This window comes from Falco rusticolus, chromosome 14 (genome assembly GCF_015220075.1).
Source record: "Falco rusticolus isolate bFalRus1 chromosome 14, bFalRus1.pri, whole genome shotgun sequence".
Lineage (NCBI taxonomy): Eukaryota > Metazoa > Chordata > Aves > Falconiformes > Falconidae > Falco > Falco rusticolus.
Window position 1 is genome coordinate 13269396 of NC_051200.1, and position 17933 is coordinate 13287328.

Below are 17933 nucleotides of genomic sequence, written 5' to 3' on the forward strand. Positions count from 1 at the left end.
CCAAGACAGTTAATTAACCAGAGCTGCAGACAGAAGCATGGACATGTTTCTCTCTAGCACAAGCAGCTTATGGCCTAATTTTCTGGAAGTGTCTTAGGGCAGATTAGTTTCATGCCTGTTGCAAGCATCTGTAGCAGGACATCTTGGGAGAGAAAAGAAACCTGCCCTTACATTGCACAATGAGAAAGGACCATTAACAGGATAATGCTCTGCTATTGTATGGTCCAGGACTTTGCTAAGGTCCTGATAGGCACAGCAATTTGTCCTTAGCCAGAAAAATTGCTCGTTAAGAAGTTTTAAAAGAGCAAGTTCTTCTTTACTTACATGCCACCCTCATTCTCCTAGCATGTGTGTTACTCTTCTAGTGGTCACCTCCCCCTTAACAGGAGCGGCATGATTTATTTGAGAACATAAATAACCTCTTCCTCTCCCCCCTGGAACTGTCAGAGCAGATCAAGATCGCACATCAGCTCAGTACACACCATGGATTGTCTAGGGAGGAGTGGCAGCAGATCCACATACTGCACATACAGAATTACTGGAACAAACCCTGTGGACTGGACAGAGAAGCCTGGCAGCTACCATGGCAGCCGTTAACAGACAATGTTCCTGTGATGCTCTACATCAACAATTTTATCATTCCAAATCCATCACTATGTAAGGAAGCAGTTTGATTTTTGGCAGTGGCAATGCTAGCATCCGATCTGCTTAGCAACTGTTCACTCTTCCAGTATTTTATGGACAACAACCACCACAAGACTGTTGATCTGATCAGTTAAAGGAGTTTCTGAGCTGTTTTATTTGTCCAGTGAGCTTCACGCATCGTGAATCATCTGCAAACTGCATGCCCATGCTTGGTATAACACCCCTCTTCCCCTGAAATCTGACTTTACTTCCCTTGTGTGCAGTTTGAAAGGAAAAAAACCCCAGATTTTAAAACCCTCTCACCTTTCAATTAGCTCAGCTAAATGAAAAGGCAGAGTCAGGCAGGAATGTGTAATGATACCCCGTTAACCACATTTGTCTTCCAGCACACAGTCTTGTTCTCTGCACTTAAAGGTACTAGAAAAAGATACTAGTTGTCTTCCTAACTTCTTTCATATTCTCTCTGATGTCTAAACAGCATGTTAAACTGTGAAAAGATGCTCTATATTAGCTGGATTACATATTTACTTTGCTGTCTTTATATCCAATACAGGAACAATTACATAGCAGTATATAAACCCTATTATTTGATCTGCATTTGTAAAGCAAAGTCCCCACAATTCAAGCCATGACCCAAAATATATTTATGGCATCAAGTCATCAGACTGGAGTCAACTTGTGTTCAGCAACCCAACCAAAAGAGCTTTTCAGTGGCCTAGTTACAGCTGTAAGTAAGCCCACTTCCTTTTTTTTTTTTTTTTTTTTGTTGTTAATTTCCTTTTCGGCAAGTTCTCAGTGACCACCTAAGTTTTTAGTTGTGGGGTTTTTTTTTTTTTTTTTTAAACCTCTGTCAAAACTTAAGTATGCTGTGGAGAGACCATATGAATAGTTGCTAAGATCAGCACCAAAAAGCCAGGTCTGGCACACAATGAAGGACTCTACAAGAAGGTCTCAAAGACAGAGTTCTTTGCAACTCTCTGTTTATTAAAAATATATGTCTCCTTGGAAGAAACACTGGTAACCAACTAGTGATGTCATGATCGATTCGATACTGTCAGCTATGCCATGGAGTACATCATCTTTTTCTCCATGTGACTTGATGAGAGGGAGACAGGCTATTAGGAAAAAAAAAAAAAGAAAAAAAGAAGAAAAAAAAAAGAAGACAGGAACAGCGTGACTAGCATCTTAATGACTTTTGTTTCACTTACTCCACATCTCCGGGGACCAACATTTATAGCAGCCGGAGCAGGACCAGCAGGGCAGGGGGCCAGATGCTGAACAGGAATCCATTGCCAAAGTTCCCTCCTTTATGGTCAGTCCAAATGATGGCAGAATCCTTCCTGCTCTCCACCACGCTAGTGGCCGCATCTCTCCTGCAGCACTGCTTTCTGTCCCAGGAAGCTGCTCGGTCCCTGCAGGGCTCCTTGTGATGCAGGACGAGCAGAGACAGCTTCTCACCAGACAGTACGTGTACAGTCTTACAGCAGTTCTTGTTCACACTGAAACGCTATGGCCTGTGCACACCATGCACTGACACACTGCCAACCGTGACCCGGCACCCCGCACGTTCACTTATCTCTACGAAACTGGGGAAGGGAGAATGGGCCAAGACTTACCTGCGTGTACGGTGACCTCCTTTGCTCTGGTGCTTGGCTGAGAAACAGCATTCGCCAGTTCTTTGTAAGGTGGGAGCATTCTTCTACCTACTCATAGCACGTGAGTACGCAGCAACATAGCTCCTGCTCAAAAACTGTGCGAGTTCCCCCCCCCAATTTCACACAAGGCTCGTTCCCATGATAGAGCTCCGTTCAAGCATGGGAGCCAAAGACAGACATTTCTCAGCTTAGGGCCAACCATTTCAGCATTAACGGTTGCCTCACATGAAAAATCTTAGTGCACAGCACATGGGTGCAGCTCTGCATCCCCCGGCCCCACAGCCTGGCCAGCACAGGGCACCCAGTTCCATTTTCTAAGGTGACCTTGAGAGAGGAAGCAGAGCCCAAATTCAGAAAGAGGATTTAAGCAGAGATGTCAGACACAGAACCAGGCGAGGCGGCTGCACCTTCACCTGCCAAGCCCCAGCTCCCAGAGCAGCAGGCCAGGTCCCTGCAGTGCTGGAAGGACAGCCCTTCTACTGGGAAGGCCACCACCTGCACGCAGCAGAGCTGGGAATTTGGCATGGAACAGGGAAGAGAGGGAGGAAGTTTTTGGATTGTTACTGATTTGGAAAAGTGTGAACATCCATCCAAGGCACAGCTGGGGGCTTTTCCTGCCAGTGGCTAACGCAGAAGGGAATGCCAGTGTGCTGCCACAAGCTGGAATGGGTCACAGGTACAGGGCCAGCCCAACGTCCCAGGTTTTCCACAGCAACACAGGACAGCGAGTACCTTTGTTCCGTGTGGCTGGTAGAGTATTTCCTAACTAAACACTGCAGATCTAGATTCTATTTACAATAGAGCCAGCTTAAAAAATAAGTTAAAAAAACTGGATTTTATACCCATTCAGTTCATTATTAACAAGAGAAAAATGGAATAATGAAAAAAAAAAAAAAGGCGCCAACACAGCAACACAATATGGTTTTGGTTTAAAATCAGCTTAAAAAAATAGAACCAAAAGGAAACCTCTCATGCAAACACGTAAGGTGGTGTGTAAAACAATGTGCAATTTAATGTGTAGTATCATCCATTCTCTTGCTCTGCAGCCTCCTGCTCAGTCTCTATCTCCCAGCCTCACTCAGATCAGCTGCGGCTCCTTGCTGTGTTACTCTGGACCACTGGTCCCTTCTGCACAGGCAGCGTACCAGTCTCTGTGTGGCCTCACAGACCTGGGGCAGCTGGCGGGACGCTGGCCCTGAAGGGAGACACTTCCGAAGCACCCGGTACTGTTTTGAGCTCTGCCTGCTCAAGTGGGCTCCCTATGCCCAGTGGTTGGGACAGAGAAACCGAAAGATCCTTGCAGTAACACAATACCTTTTAAGAGAGGTCCCTCAGGTTTCCTAGTCCACATACATATATATATATAATATATATATAATATCTCTCTATATATTATATATAAATTACATATACAGATAAATAAAATGCTTTCTGCTGCCTTTCTGTTGAACTGTTCAGAGCTGCTAGACAGTCACACTTGAAAAAAAATGCCCCTGGAGCTCTGATACTAGCTCATGTGCTCAGAGTCCACATTTCACTTGTTTCTTACATTAGTCCTTAGCTGCCTCCTCCCATCGTGATTCTTGGTTTAGTTAATAATAATAATTATAATAATAATAATAATAATAAAAAAAGACCTTGAATGGGTTCGCATCTGTCTCTAATGGAGCAGTAGGAAGGTCCATGCAGGAACGGTGGGAACAGTCACGTGATGAATGAGATGAGTTCATCCCGACAAAAGAAACAGGACTAGAAAACTCAATTTTGCGACGATCTAAAAAAGGGGGCAGGAATAGTTTTCATATCCCCCCTCCTCAGGGCAGAGGGCTTGGGTGGGGTGGGACTTCGGAGATCTTCTGCTCACAGGGAAGCAGGTGGGGGACATCTTCAGAGTTTCTCTGGGGATGGGACCCAGATGTAGTGCCCGGACTGGTCCTCGATGATCTGTTTGATTTTGCTGTAAATCTCTTCAAGAGAGTCTCCTTGTACAATGGCTGGAAAAGGAGAGAACAAGCAAGATCTTGAGTATCGGGCAGCACTGTGCTTCCCCTGCCACGAGCTACAGGAGAAGCCTTCGCTCTGCGCCAAAGGGGCTGCTGCGGGGTGGCCAACCACTAACGAACGAGACAACCTGTGTCAAAGGAGCTGTAACAGGCACACAGTGACACAGGGTTAACCCAGCGTATCCAAGGGGATTAGTGAGAGCGGATCCCACGCTGGCAGAGGTCCTCGTGCGTGCGTGTGAAGTGCTGGCCGGGCTCTCCACAACAGGCTGCTAATTAGCTTTGCAAACTGTGTCACACCACCGCGCCCCGGCACCGCAGCTACTCCACCGCGGAGAGCTGGAGGGCCTCTTGGGTTAGCCGGTGTGTGCCAAGCGCATACACCAAAGTGCCAGATTTGTCCGTCCCCTCCGGTCGGCTGCTGAGGGCTCCTCGTATGTGTTCCTCTGCCATGGGGTGGGAATCACAGCGCTGTTGGGCTGGAAAAGGCCAGCTTACGGCTGTTGCTCCCAGCAGCAAATCTTGCCCAAAGACCAGGGACGGTCTCGTCACTTAGCATGGACGCAAGACGAAGCACTTCACTGTGCTTCCTACATCAGAGGAGGAAGATGCGCATGGGGAGCCAAAGCTTTCTGGTAATTGAGCCTGCCTCTGTAGCCCAGCCAGGACCATCCTCCAGCACCTCTGGTTCCCTCGTTATAAGTTTCTGGCATAAAACTGGCTACAGCAACTGTCTCTCTGCCCATTACCCACTTTCAATGATGGGTTTCAGCCAAGAGTGATCCTTTCCCCGGTCAACTTCAAACTCACCATCCAAGCCTGGTGATGTAGCATGCCAAGGGTCTGGCAAAACCACGGCGTGCGCTTTCATTGCGCTCTTCTTGGAAGAGCGCATGGCAGCTCTGGAACTGCTGCCTGGGACAGGAGGTCTGGGGAAAGCTTTTACACTGTTTGTACCCATACATTTGCTCAGCTGAGATCCATTTTTGGAAAATATTCTGCTTGGGATTTTTCCCAGTAGCTGTTAGGTGGGTAATGCAGGGGCTGGCAGGATTATCACTCCTCAGCTTTAGAAGAAACAGTGCACTGCAGGAAAGATGGCACACCAGTTTCTCTGCCTCTTCACCTGCCCATGATTTTCCAGAATGAATCGTTAGAAACATGAATTCCTTAATGCACAAGGATGCCTGTGTCACAAGCAGCTCACGTCTGCAGGCAGAAAGCACCAGGCAGTCCCTGACCAGCTCTTCAGCCAAGACTACTTAGGAAGCCAGCCAAACTTCCAGTCTTTTTCTGGGAGATGTTTTGTAATAACTCAGGACAGTCTCAGCCATTTAGGTCACTAATTTTTACTCTCTCCTCTTTAAAATGACTCTCTTTTCTTCTTGAAAACACTCCCCTTGCCCATGTTCAGAGAGTTTTATTTCCTGTAGCCTTGCAGCACCCTGAATCTACACTGCACTACTCCTGCCTGGGGATTTTTTTCTTTTTTTATTATTATTAATGTTGGCAATAAGCTCTCACAAACTTGGAAAATCCTGCCTGACAACTTATGTCCTTCTCTAGAGCTGGTTTACTCTTATCCACTGATCTTGGAGCAGTCGCTTTGCAGAGCCCTGCTGGCAAAGAGCCATTTCTTTTTTGCTTTGATGAAGCTGGACATTTTCCCATGACCCTGCAGTGAGACAGTGCTGGTAGAGAGGTCACAGCTGCCAGCCAGAAAAATAAAACAAATCAGATACAAGCCTGTTCAGGACACTCACCTGTAAAATACTCTCCAAACTCTTGCTCGAGTTTCATGGCTTTGTCAAAGACCTTGTTGGCCTGTTCGTACGTCTGTCTCCGGTTCATCTCCCTGCCACGTACAAAAAAATAGCAACTTAGCTCTTTTTCTTAGCAATGAACAGAAGTAAAAATAGCTCATGGAGCCAGGGTGCCTGGGAAGCCTCCGCACACCAGGGACGGAAGCTGTGCAGGACTCAGGACCCTTCCCCATACGCTCTCTGCTGCCTTGGCACTTCATCTCAGCTTCCAACAGTTCTTCCCATCACCATCGCTACCCCCCTTTCGCCACAAATGTGGACTCAAATCCAGACAATCCTCCAAATTTTCAAGACCACCGCAGAAGTCTCCCTGCTTCTCCAGAGCTTGTCACCATCCCCCTTGCCTAGGTTCCCTCGCCTTCATACAACACCCAAATAAGCAATTTGACTGCTTCTGGCTTGAGAAGGGGTTTTCCCAGTCCCCTCAGTGCCAGTGGAGTCTCTTCTGATCTGAGAGCCCATCTCCAGCTACTAAATCTCCTCACACGTAATATCCTCTGCTGCTGCTTGGAAGAGCTGCAAGCTTGTCTCTCACACCTTCCCAGCCTGCGCTCCCCAGGGCCAGGAGCAGCAGGACAAGCAGAAGGTTCCCCCTTAGGCATACAGGGAAGGTCTCCCCTCTGCTCCCCAGGGCTGTCCCGGCTCAGCAACCATCCAGCTGCGATCCACCACTACAAGCTGTCAGCAGCTCGCCTGGCTGGACTTGGGGCCCAGGTGAGCAGGTTATACCAGGCACATTTGGGAGCATTTTTAGATTTCCCATGGATAATCCTCTCTGGGGTGAACAAAGGGCTTTAAGCCAGAGCAATCCATGGAGCCTGGGATGCACCACGGCATTAAATGTGGACGGACACCACAGAGACAGCAAAGGGCCCAGCCACCCTTAACAAGCGACAAGTTCAGCACCAGCAGCAATCTCTGCTGCTTTCTAAAAAGCAGAGGCAGCAGACACACAAATCCCTGATGTGTCAGAGCTGCTCGCCCTGGAGAGGCACAGAACACAGTATTGCACTTACATGAGAGCTTCAATGGATTTTGGTTTGATGAAAATGGCAATGGGATAAAGTTGTGCTTGTTGCAACCTCTTGATAGCATTGCCAGAGACATCCAGGATGCAGTGTTTCCCCTAGAAAGGAGACAATCAGGATCAGACCTACCCACACAGTCTATTCTGTGCAGAAAACAGCTTGTTCATACAGGGATGCTCACAAGAGGAAAGGAGCCGCACAGATGGAAAACCCAGTCCCGAGACAGAAGCCAGCTCCCAGTGGCCTTACATTCCCATCTACTTAGGGTGGGACAGCAGCAATGCAAAGGGACCGAACCGTTGAACTGGTGACACAATTTACAAGCCATCAATACAGTCCAGCGCTCCTGCGGAGCCGCTGCTCCGAGGAGGGCAGCTGGGCACCCCTGCCCTGCCAGCTCCTGAGCACAAGGCTGGTGCCACCAGTGCCAGGCTTTTGGGTGGAGCTTGGATGACGGAGGTACCACACTGAGGTGGAGTAACGTGGCTAAGAAAAGTAGACACGTGGCTTGGCAGGACCCCGGAGGGAGGAGAGACTCGTGCCATGCTTGTTTAATGTGGTTACAGCCCTTTGTTAGCAATATGGGGAGCGGAGGGGAACTGCTGACACGTCCAGGTTCGGGCTGGATGCTGGTCCCCAGAATGCCACCCGGCACTCACCCTCTCCGCCACTGCCCGCACTGACTGAATGCTGGTCCCATAGAGATTGTCATTGAACTGCCCAGCCTCTATGAACTTGTTGTCCTGGATATCTTTCTCCATCTGTTCGCGGGATACAACGAAGTGGTAGTCTTGTCCGTCCACCTCGTTCTCACGCCGAGCCCTGGTAGTGTCTGGAGGAGAGCAGGCATCGTGAGCAAACCAGGAGGGATGCACACCAAACCTCCCGGGAGGGAGAAACCCCACCCACGCTGCTGGCCCCCTCCCCACGCCGTGGGCTGAGCCCTGCAAGTAGCAGAGCCACCGCTCTCCCCACCCTCCAGCAAGGGCACCGAGCACCAGCTGGGACTTACGGGGCACGCAGGAACCAAACTTGTGTGGGAATTCGGAGATGAGGTCATCGTTAATTCGGTCCTTTGTCGGCCCCAGGATGATCACCGGCCTTGCATAGTGAACTGTGAACAAGAGCCAGAGCCTGAGGTCCTGCCGGCGCAGTGGGCAGCTGACCCTACTGCCACTGCTGGCATCAGTCCACCCTCTCCCTGCTGGCAGTGGGTGCTCCTGCTCACACGGGCACACAAAGGTGCCTCCACCTATCTCCTCCTGGTCACAGTCATCATCTTCCCATCTTACCCAAACCATTTCAGCAGCCCTGGGGAAGATGCTGTGGGTCTCTGGGGTTGCAGATCAGCAAAGCTGCTCCCTCACTTGGGGCGGGAGCCAGACAACAGGGACAGCTTGGTGAGGATGCCACAGAACCCGGGGAGTGACAGGAGCCCAGGAATCTGATCCAGCTTTTGGCAAGGAGCGACCACCAAGGCTGAGACCATTCAGCCTGCAAAAGGGTCTGCAGGGACTGAGCATCCAGCAGGATTAAACGCTGTGGGCTGAGGCGAGGGTTGCTTTGCAGCAGGCACCTGGCCTGAGGTAGGGAGGGATAATCCTGGTCCTCAGCTTGGGACTACAGCCCAGCCCAGTTTTAGCTCTGGATCTCTCCCTTGGTCTTGCAGACCAGGTCACGAGCCTCCTCTGTTGATTAAAAAGGGACAATCAAGGCCAGGGAAAGCCCCGTGAGGTGACGTGCATGCCCGGCTCTCCTGCTGCACCCAACAGACAAGAAATACACCTTGTGTTCACCGGGTGTCATACTGGTATGGCAGAGGAGGGGAGGAGGTTGTACCGGTCACCTTGGCTCACAGGTACCCACACTGGAGCAGGCACAGGGCAGCTCAGTGCCAGGACTTACTTTCTTGCCGCGTCACCGGCTCGTACGATAGGATGGTGTCCTCTTGTCCTTCTGCAACAGAGCCAGGGAGAGGCAGGTGAGTGCTTGCAGCAGCTTTCCAGCCCCTCTGCACCAGCGAGGGGCTGCCTCCTGCCCCCGCCAGCCTCCCGCAGCTCTGGGGACACTGCCCTGTCACGCTGCCAGCTGACGTGGAGCATGATGGGCATGTGGTTACCAGCCCGTGATCCACGTTAATTATTCACGTCCCAGGTCTAGGTCAAGCCTCCTCTTTCCCTCCCTGCTGCTGCAGGCTCGGGGCCCACTGGGACACACCATCCTCCCTGTGGGGTGGGTGGCAGATGTGCTGCAGATATTCAGCAGATGCGCCGGGGAGAGGGGGAGCTTTCACTGCAGCTGGACCCCCATGCTCTTGTACATGCTTGGGCTCCAGGAGCCACCTATGCTACAGACCCGGCCTCTGGCCACTGCCTCCCACAGCAGGCACCGAGGATGGGGGACAACCATGGACTGGGAACCCACCATCCAGCCTTGGAGCAGAGCCCTGCAGCCAGGGGAGAGCAGGGAAGCAGGCAGGTTTGCTCCTGCCCCCCAGCCCCTGCTCCCCCCAGCCCCAAGGGGGCAGCTGGCTGCAGCATCCGTCACCAGCAGGAAGGACCAGCCTCCAAACAGAACCTCCACCAGGACAAGACAAGATGGAAGTGCCAAAACATGCGCAGACAAACACACACGCGTGCACAGGGGCAGGAGAGCAGGCAAGACGCACACTTACTGGAACTGCTCTCGCTGTCACTGGTGTTTGATGTCACGCCCTCTGCAAAGCAACCAGAGAGACCCCCTTCAGAAGGAGCACGGGGGGAAGGCACGGGGCACCCCGGCTGTCACCCAGCACTACTGACCCAGGGCAGGGCAGCACCAGTCTCCCAAAAAACCTGCACTCCAGCACCCGCTGGGATGAGCCTGCGCTGCATGGGCTAGGGCGGCATCTCTCACCTTTTGCTGGGAAACTGGGGAGCGCGCAGGGATGCTGGGCGACTCTGGGAGAAGGCAGGGATGCCAGGAGGGGGCTGCCTGGCAGGCACGGGCAGACACGTGCAGGTGCTGGGCTTCCCCGGCCGAGGGAGGCAGGGTGCCCACGGGGGGCGGCGGGTGCAGCATGCACACAGGTGGCAGGGGAGGGCACAGCTCCACGCTGGCATGGGGGAACCTACCTCTGGGGCTGGGGCTCACAGAGACAAGACAGCGACAGGATGGGACAGAGTTTGGGGCTTTGCTTGCTCAGGCTGATCCCAGTGCTGCAACTGCCCCACCGAGGCTTGCTGGCCGCTGCCTGCCCCCAGGCGGGCTCTGTACCAGTCACTGGGGGTGCAGAGCTCGGCAGGGGACCCACATCCAGCTGGGAGGGCTGAGAGGCTCCCACCATGGTTGTTTTACAGCTCTGGGTACGCGGTGCCCCAGAAGGTGGCAACACTTCAAAACACTGTCACCCGCCCCACTCAGAACGGACCCGTCATGGTCACGGCCACCTCCCACCCGCACTGGCAGTGGCTTCAAGTCTCCGAGAGCTAAACCAGCAGCCAGCCCAGCCAGGAGCAGGAGGAAGGGGAGGATGAGGAGGTACAGCTCACCCCCGGTGTGGCAGGCAGCCCTCAGCTGGGCACACTTAGGGCACGGCCAACATCCCCAAGCAAACTGCCCCGTCCCCTCCCGCGTGCAGCAGCGGCACCTCAAGCCCAGCAGCCTTGCCGGCAGATGTGGCCCAGATGTGGCGCATCCCGGCAGAGAGCATCACCTACGGGGCTCCTCCTTCCCCACACCCAGAGAAGCGCAGCTGCCCCGACCAGAGCCCGGCCATTCCCCAGGCACCACCAGGCATGCCAGCGACGGAAAGTGAACGATGTGCATCAAAATTAGACTTACTCAGGTTCTTTGCTCCATAATAATCGTCACTTAACCCAGGGAAGTCCTGATTTCACAAGACAGCGAGAAGGGGGAAGAGGGGGAGAGAAGAGAGCGCAGGAGAGGGGAGTCAGAGGGACGGGGGAGACAGAGCCAGACCAGCATTAGTGACAGGAGTGCAGAACGGCCCAGAGCTGCAACTGCAAGTGAGGTTAAATGTTTTTCAGAGCTGACACCATCAGCCTGCTGCCAACATCTTGCCTTGTGAGGCTGGACCCCGCCTCCCGAGCTCACCCTCTCTCTACCAAAGAGCCCCCCAAGGGCCACCCTGGGTCTGGGGAGGGCAGGGTGGCCACGGCAGCACCTGCTGGACCAAGCGGTTGCAGCCCCGAGCTGCTAGCAAGCAGGGCCGAGGTGTTCCTCCGTGATGCCCCATGGGGTGCCCTGGCAGGGCGCAGTGGCTCTGTGCTCCCCTAGGACAGCCTGGCCGCTCTGGGGGCAGGCACAGCGCAGCCAGTCCTCTAACGCATGGCAGGGGGGCACGTTCTTCCACCCCTGCTTGTTAGCTGCCTGCGCCCCAGTGCTTGCACGGGCCGTGGAAACATGGGGGAAGGACCCCCCCACTGCAAGCTGGGATGGAGAGCAGCAGAGCACAGGGAGGGAGCTGGCTGCGGGTCTGTGACATGGGATGCTGAAGAGCATTGCCTGCCTCATCCCTGTCTCGTACACCGCTGCGCTGCAGGACTGGCTGACAGCAGCACCCCACTGAGCGCCCAGCTCCAGCACAGAGCTGACGGGAGCCCAGCCACATCCAGGCACTAAGAGATACCCAGACACAGACTTCTACACCACAGGCCCGGGGCTCGTGCTGGCTGCTAAGCTCACGGGAAGCTGGCGCCAGCCTGGCACGGGCAGCAGAGGGATGTGGGCAGCCCCCGGGAGCAGCCTGGCTTCAACCTCCTGCCTCTGCATCATGCCCAGGAGAGCTACCGGAGGGGAGGGAACGTGCTTGCTGGGCTGGCACCAGGGCAAAGACACTGCTCTGCCTGCCCACACCCTCTTCCCCAAGGTGGGAGGACGCCTGCTGAAGGAGTGGATGCAGTTTCGCACCTGGGAGGAAGTGGAGCTGGGTTCAGCAACTCTCTCCAGTGCTGCCCTTGTCAGGATTTGGGGCAAGAAGCTGAATGCCCTGCCTTCACTGGGAGCCCCACGGTGCTGCCAGGTGAGAGCTGGGGACCCCCCAGTGTCTGCAACCAGCTACCGAAGATGTGCCCAAGTTGCAGGCAGGCAGCCCCTCCACCAGCGAGGGCACGGCTCCCCAGTGCCCACGGGGTTTAACCCGAGGCAAGGGCTCTCATATGGGAACACGGAGCTGCGAGTCACTCCTAGGGGAGATGGGGAGCTCTTCTGGGACCCCCCCAGCCCCTTAGCCCTGACAGGGACAGGAGAAGCTCTGCAGGAGGTGGCCAGCCCCTTGCTTGAAGGGGAGAAGCCCTTGGCAGGTGGAGGGAGGGAGCAGAGCCCGCAGCAGAGGGGGGAGAGCAGGGGTCAGGTGGGTGTAAAGTTGGATGAAAGGATGAAGACATTGAACATGAGAGAGAAAGAGAGTGCCAGCCCGCAACCGTTGCTTTTGTTTCAAGCTCCGGTTTCTCCTAGCTGCTGGCATGACTGTGGAGCACAGACCCGAGCACGGGCAGATGCCAGGACCCCTGCCTGTGGAAACGTGCCGAACCTATCCCCGCAGGGCAGGGGACCAGAAGGTCGCACACTTGCCCTCTCTGGCCAGCTGCTACTTACGTTCCTGTCCGCTGCTCTCCTGGGCCAGGTTCTCTTTGCTCTTGTAAAATGGAAACTTTCGAGAGAGACGGAAACTCTTTTTACGTTTCGTTTTGATCGACTGAAGAACATGGAGATGGAAGGGAGGACAGAAAAAACAATGGTTTTTAACGCATGTGGGAAAAATTAAAGTGAAGAGACAATGAGGAGCTGTGTCAGGGCAGTTACCCTCAAATGAAATCATGGAGATTACATGAAAATTGTAATGCAGGAAAAAAATTAAGCGTGGAGAAAAACATGTGGTAGGGATGCCAGGAAGCTGACAGGGCAATCAGCAGCTCTGCAGGGGTAGCCAGGCCATTCTCCCTTCCTTGTCCACTCACTAAGTGCTCCGCACGAGGGGTGAGGGCAGCTGTCTTCACCTGCATGAGCTGCCTGCAGTCAGCTCCCAGCCACAGGCCATGACCGGACAGGCTCTGCTCCCGCACCACTCCAGGCTGGGGTCCTTCCCCAGCGCTTTCACACCATCCCAGGCTCCTCTGCTCACCCCCTGCACAGTCACAGAGGATTCCTGCTGAGCAGATGCGGGCCCGGACCAGATGCAGACACACTGCTCTTTGCTTTGAGATGCTCCAGCTGCCCCACACCGGGAGCTCTGGCTGCTGGGACTCATCCTGCCCCTGCTGGCTATGGGCTCTGGGTGCCCCGCTGAGCCCCAGCTTGGCACTTACCCTGTTGGACTCGATCATGCCAGTCCTGGCGTGGAACTTCACTGTTTTCAACCGCGCTCTCTCCTTCTTTTCCACCCTGATCAGAAGTTAAAGGGGAAAAAGAGCTGCTAGACCCGTGCATGTGCCCTCCGTACCGCCCGCTTGGCTCCCCAGGTGGCTCCATGCACCCTTGGGTGGTGGCCTCGTTGGCAAAGGGCAGCTTGTTCCCCAAGAGGGACAGATGTAGGGCTGCCTGCCTGAGGTCTGGCCAAGGCCAGCCTCTACAGGAGCAGCAAGGGGGACAAGTCAGCCTTCCCAGGAGGGGAGGGATGGAGAACGGAGGTGGGGCTCATTCTGTAGACCCGAAAGCAGTGGCAGCCTGGTCCTCTGCTCCCTGCAACTTCCAGTCTCAGGGGACCTGGGCTCACACAGCTGGGCAGGTTGTCAGAGGACACAAGGAGCAGCTTGCAGTCACTGCTGTGACTCGGCTCTCACTTGAAGCCCCAGACTGGCTGACACCAGCTATTCATCCCCACAGGGACCACAGATGGGGCTGAGCACTCCCCTCCTCACCTGCAGGCTCACCCAGCTTTGGGGAACATCTCCCCAGGGAGACCTGCATGCAGCCCCAGCTCGCAACCGGAGTGCCCTCCGTACTGCATGGCCACAGAGGGGCAGGTGGGCTGGGACCACAAGGAGATTCCACCCTGAGCAGACCCCCAAGGGCTGCAGGGCTCGTGGAGGCTGGGGAGCTCTGGGAGGTATCCTGCTGACGGACACTCACCTTTTCTTGCTGGGAATGACCCCAATCTGCTCACTCTCGCCGTGGGGTGTGACAAGCCTGGCTTGCCACCACTCATCATCAGAGGCGTTGATGACATGCAGGATGTCCCCATAGGAGAAGCTGAGCCCCTGACTGGGCAAGCAACTGTCCCGGGTCCGGTCGTAGTCAAACAGGGCTCTGCAGAGGAGCAGAGAGAGGAGCAATGCCTTCCCTGAGCAGGGCCAGGCAGCGAGGGCAGCAGCACTGCCCATCTCCTGGGGCACTGCCACCTTCATACCTTAAAGGACTTAAGCCCAAACTTTGGGGAAGGCCCCCGCCAAAGCCACCAGCACGCCCCTCCTTGCTGGTGGGTTCAGCACAAGCCCTGGAGCACGCAACGTGGGAATAACAGTGCTGGACCAAACCCATTCACTCTTAACCCTAGCTGCGAGAGGCACGCGAACCGGACACATTGAAGGTGGCTGTGGTTAGGAGCAGGTGAAGCTCACGCAGGCTCAAGAAAGCAGCAGTGTGTGGGAGGGCAGCAGGGAGCTGCGGTGGGGGGCTGCTCCCCACCGTCGCTTCCCAGTGGCTGTGGGGCCAAGGAGTGGGACGGGGAACATCAGACCCCAGTGCTGGTGGGTGGTTGCCCAGGCAGAGACCGCGGGGTTCTTGGAGCACGCACGTTTTTTATGTACAGGGGGACATTAGTTCAGAGCCTGTGAGTCAGGAACGCATCTGAGGGCGTATGTCTCTGCTTTCACAACTGATCTTTTTCAGACTCCTGAATACCTTCCCCGAGAACAGTTCATTTAGTTTAAAATTATCTTCAATGTTAAACTAACCAGTTACAGAAAATATTTTTTAATTATTTTTTAAAACTAGATTTAAACCCAAACCCTTCCTGCACACACTTCATTGCATGCAGCACTGCAGCCTGTACCCACAAGCTGCTCTTAGTGGTTTCACGTTCACAGGCAAGTCATTCTACTGATGTCTTATCTCAAACAGTGTCTGCTTTGATATATCCACTTTGCAACAAACCAAACCAAGGTCACCAGCACAACCCCTATGTTCACTCCTTTTGACATTGGCCCTGCTCACCCCCTAGCCCAACACGAGCCCAAGCACCACAAACACCGGCTCACTGCTGATTTAATCCTGGCACTAACAAGCTTCCCTCAACCGGGAGGGACACCCTCTGACCTGCTCATCACCTCCCCTTCCACTGCAGCGTTTCCCAAGGGGAGCGCGTGGTGCAAGTGGGAAGGCTGAGGGACCCTGCAGCAGGTCCCTGTGGAGCAGCAGCTTCCCATGGAGCAGCAGAGCTGCGAAGGCATTTCTTCAGCCAGATTCCTGCTCCAGTGCTGCCAGGAGAGCACCAGGCAATGAAACCTTTCAGGTCACTTGGGACTGGGTCAAGGCAGCCAGTCTTGAATGGGGAGGAGAAGAGGGTTTGTCCGGTGGCTCGGGGAGGGCTCTTTGGGATGAGACCCAATGCAGCCCTATTCATCCAGGCACATCCAGCCACCAGGCTGCTTCCCCTTTCCCAGCTTGCTCAGGGCTGGGGCAGCTCTCGTGCTTGGTCCCTCTGCACCCAAGCGTGGCACGCTGGAGCTGGCAGCAAAGCACAACAGGGCACTTTTGCTGGAGGTAAGCAACCCTCACAGGCAGCTCCTGGCCAAAATACAAGGCTACGCATGGCCAGCAAGCTCCTGCGATACCAGCACCATCCGGAGCAAAGCATGAGCCAAGAACTGGTCAGGCCGGTTCCCGAACGGAGGCGGGCTGTGGGGTGCCCTGCCCACACCCCGCACCCTGCCTCGCAGAGCAGCGCTGGCCCCACGGCTCCCTGCCTCCTCCCACAGCAGCCACGGGCATCCCAGGGCAGGCGCAGCAAGATCTGCGCAAGGGCCAGACACCTGCGAAGCTGATGCACGAGATCTGATGCACGAGACATTTGCTTCCCCAAGGCACGATGCTCCCAGAGACCAGTCCCCGGCCGTGCCGGCACCCAGGACCCACCGTGGCTGGGTGCTCCCCGGTGTGCACAGGGTGCAAGGGCCAGACAGCAGCGTGGTCGCTCCGTTCTGCCCCCGGGCCAGCTCACAGCACACGGCGGGAGCAGCCAAGAGAGCAGATGGTTTGGCTGGAGGGCAGGGGAGCAGTGCCAGGGGCTCCCACGGCCTCCTCCCGGTGCCCAGGCATGGTGCCCGCCTGAGACCCGGCCCCACGCGGCACAGCCCTGGCCCCGGCGGACTCTGCCCTAATGCAGCGCAGGCAGCACATGAATCCGCTTTGCCCCTGCCCGTGCTGTGCAGCTGCAGCTCCAAAACAGACGGTGAGGGCCGGCACGCCCCGGTGGGCCCCGGCAGGCGCTCGGGTGCCTGGCTCTGGCCCCGCTGATGGCACGCGGGGTGCAGTGCAGCCTCACGGGGCTGACTCAAGCAGTCGGGTAGCAAGTCCTGTAATTGATGTCCTGTCGGCTGCGCAGCAGCTCAGCTGGTTTCGGGTAAACTCTGCTCGAAACTACCCCGCCCAGCAGGGCTGGCGCAGCCCAGGCACACGGTGGCTCGTGCAGGCACATTTGTGGGGTGTGCGGCCGCCGAACCGGGGAGGGTTGGGAAGGGCCATGCTGGAGAAAGCTCGACTCCGGGATCACCCGCTCAGCAAGGTGCTGCCCAGTGACCACCTGAAGCCACCTGGGTGCGTATGAGGGGACACTGCTGCAGAGGCCACCAAAGCCAAGTGGAGGCATGCATTGAGACGTAAGATGCTACAAGCAGCCCAAAGGCAGCAGGGAGGTCTCTGGCTCACGGGCATACCCCGATACACGCAGCACTTCTCCAGGCACGGATCAGGAGACTCACAGGCTCAACTCAAGCTGGACCCAGGCTGGAGCCTACTTGACCTGTGAGGGTGGTCATGGGACAGCAGGGGAGCAAGGGCAGGACTAGCAAGATGTTTATTCAACACAGCACCCAGCAACTCGCACACCCCCAATACGAAGCACTGGGATCCTAAATCATGCAAGATGCCTGCAGAGCCTAACAGGAAGGTGTGAACTGCAGGAACCCAGAGCTGCAGCTCCCTCCCTTCTGGCCAGGCTGGGCTTGCACCAGGTCTGGCAACAGCCTGAAGCCCCTCTGCATGGAGCAACAATGCAGTGGGAGATGCAGGCTGAAGCTGCATCACCCTCAGCCACTGTCATCCTTCCCACAAGGAAGAAGCATCCCCTGCTCCTGCCAGCTCCCACCTGCAACAAGCTGTGCTTGATGAGGATTTACCGGATTATTTTAATTACCAAGTTAAAATTACTCATTAGCTGTCACCCAACTCGTGCTTCGGTGGGCAGGAGGCAGGCAGGGGCAGGGGCTGCCCTGGCACACAGGACTAGCAGCAGCTATTGCTGCATGGCTGCTTAACCCCTGCCTGCCCTGTGCCTGGCTCCAGACCAAGAGCACATCGAGGGCTCAGAGCAATAATCCTCCAAAGAGCTCATCTTCCCTCCAGCCAGATCCTGCTACAGGACTGGTGGGAGGAGACAAGGAAAAGCCTGTTAGCAGGGAGTGGTTTGAGGAGAGCACCCTGAATGCTGCCCTGAGCAGAAGTGGCACTGGATGCCTGGCATTTCCCTGTTTCCCAGTGGTCCCCAGTAGGTCGGCCTGGCTGGCAGCTGCCCAGGGCTCTGTACAGACACCAGCGCTTTCCAAAGCGAAGCAGCCCTCA

At 55.2% G+C, this 17933-nt stretch overlaps 1 protein-coding gene across 14 annotated transcripts in view; it reads right to left on the reverse strand.

Annotated features, from left to right (window-relative positions):
* Nucleotides 1-1596: 1596 nt before the first annotated feature.
* The window catches only part of DLG3 (discs large MAGUK scaffold protein 3), an 80584-nt gene continuing 64247 nt past the window's right edge, over nucleotides 1597-17933 (reverse strand). For 6 of the 14 annotated variants that reach the window (XM_037407856.1, XM_037407854.1, XM_037407861.1 and 3 more), the window contains 10 exons: nucleotides 14226-14402; nucleotides 13463-13538; nucleotides 12753-12852; nucleotides 9829-9870; nucleotides 9060-9110; nucleotides 8167-8268; nucleotides 7814-7986; nucleotides 7143-7252; nucleotides 6067-6158; nucleotides 1597-4294 (listed from right to left, as the gene is read on the reverse strand). In XM_037407856.1, the coding sequence (XP_037263753.1) occupies nucleotides 4188-4294; nucleotides 6067-6158; nucleotides 7143-7252; nucleotides 7814-7986; nucleotides 8167-8268; nucleotides 9060-9110; nucleotides 9829-9870; nucleotides 12753-12852; nucleotides 13463-13538; nucleotides 14226-14402 (1030 nt within the window). In that variant the 3' untranslated portion in view covers nucleotides 1597-4187. Of the gene's footprint in view, nucleotides 4295-6066; nucleotides 6159-7142; nucleotides 7253-7813; nucleotides 7987-8166; nucleotides 8269-9059; nucleotides 9111-9828; nucleotides 9871-10976; nucleotides 11023-12752; nucleotides 12853-13462; nucleotides 13539-14225; nucleotides 14403-17933 lie in introns of all 14 variants that reach the window. The other 8 variants (XM_037407859.1, XM_037407864.1, XM_037407863.1 and 5 more) reach the window with 5 other exon arrangements.